Below are 4,619 nucleotides of genomic sequence, written 5' to 3' on the forward strand. Positions count from 1 at the left end.
GCCGGTCATCGTACATGGAGTGACTGCGGCTGCGGTAGTGCCGGTCAACTTGGTTGGCGCCGCTGTCGGCGCGATACGTTCCGCGGTCGTCGCGGTAGGACCCGCGGTCGTCGCGATAAGTCCCGCGGTCGTCGCGATAAGTCCCGCGGTCGTCGCGGTAGGACTCGCGGTCGTCGCGATAAGGTACGCGGTCGTCGCGATAAGTCCCGCGGTCGTCGCGGTAGGACTCGCGGTCGTCGCGGTAGGACTCGCGGTCGTCGCGGTAGGACTCGCGGTCGTCGCGATAAGGTACGCGGTCGTCGCGATAAGTCCCGCGGTCGTCGCGGTAGGACTCGCGGTCGTCGCGATAAGGTACGCGGTCGTCGCGATAAGGTACGCGGTCGTCGCGGTAATACCCGCAGTCGTCGCGATAGTGCCCGCGGTCTTCGCGGTCGTCGCGATACCGGTCGCCTGAGCGACTGCGATAGCGGGAGGCCGACTGACGAAACGGGCTACGGCTGCGTTGATCGTCGCGGTAATCGCCGTGATTGAAACTGGCGTAGCCGGAATGGCCACCTTTTCCCATGCTGGCGTAGCCTGGACGGCCACCGGGAGCGTAACCTGGTGGATCGCCTGATGCGTGACCGGGTGGGCCACTGGAAGCGTAGCCTTGACGAATGATGTTGAGGAAGGGTGTCCCGGTTCCTCCACCACGCCGGCCGCTATTGCCGTGGCGTTTGCCACCGCGGTGGCCGCTGGGTCCGCCTTGAGTTCGTCGACCGCCACCACTTGGGGGTAGTTCGCAAGGTAGGATGGCAGCCCATCCTGGTGGGAACACAAAGTCTTGACGCACCGCGTTCTCGTGGAACGCTGGGGAAAGCTTCGTACAGGTGTACGTCGAGTGGCTGCCTGAGGACAGGCAGTAGCCACACCAATCCGCCATGGTGTCTTGGCCTTGGGCACCCCAGGGTGCGGCGGCTGCTTGTCCGTAGCCGTCCCGCTGGCTCACGCCATCGCGAAAGGCCGGAAGGGCCAATGCGCTAGATCGCGTTGTCGCGGTCGCGGGTGCTGAGCCATGGACCGGTACAGCGAGGGCTGTCGGTGCGGGCCCGAGGATCAACGGATACTTGAGTGTCAAGTCCGGCCAGTGCTGCTCTAGCAGGCGGCGCATATCCTGGTATGGGATACTCGGTTTCGGGCCGCGCCACATGTAGTAATCCTGCATGATGCACGAAGGCAGCGCCGCCAAGAGCGCTTAAGCGAGGTGGCTGTCGCTGAGGGGATGCACTTCCAGCTTTTCCACCGCTGTGCGCAGCTTGTAGAATGCCTGGAGATTCGCATCCAGTGACACGTGAGGTCGGAACTTGAACGCGTGGAGGCGTTGATACACGGAGATCGCCGTGACGTGCTTCTGCTCCTCGCTGCAGTACTTGCCGCGGAGCTTCGAAATGATGCAGTGTGCACATTTTTCGAGGTTAGCGGCGGCGATGTCGCACCGCACCGTGTCCGAGAGGGATGCCTGCACTAGTGCGCACGCGCGACTGACCGCTGCACTTTCGGCCTAGAGCTTGGACTCGATGTCCCCTCGGATCGCCTGCACGAGCACCTCGTTCGTGGAGCGGTTGATCGAGAGCCACTCAGTTAACGCGTCCCCACGACCTTGTGGGTGTCCAGCGTAAGGGGAGGTGGGGGGGGGTGCCAGGTTGGACCTTAGCCACTGCATCGAGATGATGGCGGATGCGCCTGACGTCGCTGTTAAGGACGCGGAAGGCTCGGATGAGTCCCTTCATGGACCACACTGCCTCGACCTCGGTGCATTGCGTGGCCATGGAGTCCAACGCTTCACCAGGGAGGATCATCGACGTGAGTTCGAGGAACCAGTCGTCGTAGTTTTCGGCTCCAACGAGGTGGTGGGTGATGGGCAGGGCCGCTCGAGAGGAGGAAGTCGGTGGAAGGCTCATAACCAGTTGGATGGGCAGATAGCAGCAGCAGGCAGATGAGTAGTTGAGGGGAGAACCGGAAGTGAATTAATTCTGACGGCAGAGGAGAAACTGGCTCTAGATGTGCCAGTTCCTCCAACAGCCAATCAAATCTTAGATTATGATTGGCCACGACATCCTGTGATGTTTCGTGACGAATCTGCGCTGTCTTCTACTCTGAGGAAAAGCCTCTAGAAGGCACAAAAACCTCCTACACAGCTAGCAGACGCTGCTACCTGACTGACAGACCAGTCGGGATGTTCTCTAGAAGAACAGGGTGTTCTGACTGTTATAAAGACAGTTTTACACAGTTGTACAAGTGGGTTATACCTACAAAATCACACGCAAAACACACATCGCGGATTATAAAGGGACCAAATTTAGAGGTGCGGTGGAGATGCTCTAACCCGACCATTGATGTACCGATTGTCCATTGGTGTGCCCCGACTTATTCATCCAATCAAACACTAAATCGATTTTCATTGGACAAAATGCAACCTCTAGACAAATGATACCTTATAAATTCATGCTATGTACGCAAACATTTGTGTTTAAAAGTACTTGTATACATGATACCTGTTCGATTTGTATAAACCTTTATAAAATGGTAATCGTATGTTGTTGAAAGAGGTTGAAACTTTCGTTTTCAATACACAACTCAAGTATAAAATTCGGCACATCAATGGTCGCCCTGTGTACTTCAAAAATTACGAGTAATTGTGCAATCCTAAACTGTTTAAATCGATATACTTTGGGCTCATTCGAAAGAGCTCAACGTTCTCCATCCAAAAATGTACTAAGCTTACTACGTAGTAGTATGTATCAAGGGAGGATTTCGAAAAAACAACTGAAATATTCGAAAATGAAAATGAAGAAAAATCGGCACATCAATGGTCGGCCACGTTAGTACGTAGTATAACTTTAGGTCGTGTTCGGACCAAGAATCCGGTTATTTCGTGAATTCAGACTATGGAATTCGATTTTTTGTGCAATTGTCAAAAATAAATACTGGAATCTTGTAGAAGAATCCGGATTCTGGAAACCATCGATTTTGATTGTTTCTTAGAGGGTTTGCTTCATATTCTACTTTACAGCACTCGGAGAATAGTGCCAAAATAGCAACCATAAAAACGAAGTTTGACTTTACTGTTCACCTATGCTTTACATAGCAATAGGTTTGAATTTACCATTGGAGATGCTCTACAACACCCCGAACAGCCCTAAGAGCATCTCTAAATTTGGTCCCTTTATAATCCACGATGTGTGTTTTGCGTGTGATTTTGTAAGTAAACCCACTTCTACAACTGTGTAAAACCTTGCCTTTTTAGCCGGAAAAAAGCCTTCAAATTTGGGCAAAACTTTCCACGGCAGTGTGTTTTACAGTACTTTTTGAACTGCAAACAAACTTCATGTAACGTTACCCAACCCGTAAGGTTAGACAATCGATCGACCAGTCAAAATCCAGGACATTATTCACAGTGGCCAATCAAATCTCCCGCTTCAACCATCCACGTCAATTAATATTCGTGTCTTGTATATTCGTTTGAAACAGCAGCAGCACCACAGACATATCCACCTTCCACACCTTTGAGCACAACATGATGTATGTATGTATGCATACATCCTCTACTGGTTAACTTGTGGCGCTGGGGATGCTGCGGAACGGATAAAGGAGGCGGACCGTGAGCTGGGCGATCTGGTCCTTGGTCATTAGGAGCAATGCGCTTTTCACCACAGTGTTAACCAGTTGGGCGTTGCAGCCTTGGAATAGCCCCGCCACCCCGCCGTCTTCATTCCACGTCCGCTGGAGTACTTGAAACATGGATAAAGATGCTGTGTCGTGGTTATTCGTCTTGGAAGCCTGCATTAGCACCTTGGCTCGGATGATGGGGTACGTCAGGATAGTCGCGATGGCCTTGGCTATCGCCGCCAGCACGAACGCTTCCACGGCCGACAACTGCCGACCCAGTTGCAGCTTGAGCCGGTCGAAGATCGTGTAGAAGATAGCAGGGTTGGACACTAGCACCAGCGACGGCACGTAGCCCTTCCACAGCGACAGAACGCCTTGCTCGCGGTACATGCGTCCAAGCAGCTCTGCCGCCGAAGACGACGACGAGGACGTCGTCGTTTGGATGCGCGTGGTGAGCACCTCGAGCGGGAGCGTGATCGTCATATTGATCGCCCCCGCGGCGGCACCGATCGCCAACGTGGCCGACGTCGTCAATGGTCCGCGGGATTTGGCATACGCTGCTTTCAACCACGCGTACCAGTAAAAGTAGAAAAAGTTGGACAGGACCTAAGACAAGACGAGATTGTATGTCATGCAGAGATAGATATGGAGGTCGTCGTACGGTGTGGGTAGCCTTGGGGCCGAGACCAGAGAAGAGTCCTCGTGCACCCTCCTCGGTCCAGATCGACCGGAGCAGCGCCATGGTGCTTCGTTCTTTCGTCTTCGTTGTCGAGTCCGTCGACGCTTGATGCTTTGTCTTGGCCACGTCCAATGGAAACAGCACGAGGCAAGCGAAGAGCGCCCCCAACGACCCAGACTACGATGCATGATGACGACGACGGGAAGAGGACCACAAGAGCGTATGCATGCATGCATGCCGTACCGACGCTTCCACCAACGCCTTGTTCATTTTCTTCCTACAGTACCGACCT

At 53.7% G+C, this 4,619-nt stretch overlaps 1 protein-coding gene across 1 annotated transcript; it reads right to left on the reverse strand.

Annotated features, from left to right (window-relative positions):
* Positions 1-3,453: 3,453 nt before the first annotated feature.
* H257_16864 (hypothetical protein) lies at positions 3,454-4,619 on the reverse strand. Its single transcript, XM_009845453.1, has 3 exons — positions 4,571-4,619; positions 4,310-4,504; positions 3,454-4,254 (listed from the first exon to the last, which is right to left on the reverse strand). The coding sequence occupies exons 1-3, from the start codon at positions 4,595-4,597 to the stop codon at positions 3,592-3,594; spliced, it is 885 nt and encodes a 294-aa protein (XP_009843755.1). The 5' UTR covers positions 4,598-4,619; the 3' UTR covers positions 3,454-3,591.

Source organism: Aphanomyces astaci (assembly GCF_000520075.1).
Source record: "Aphanomyces astaci strain APO3 unplaced genomic scaffold supercont1.93, whole genome shotgun sequence".
Lineage (NCBI taxonomy): Eukaryota > Oomycota > Saprolegniomycetes > Saprolegniales > Verrucalvaceae > Aphanomyces > Aphanomyces astaci.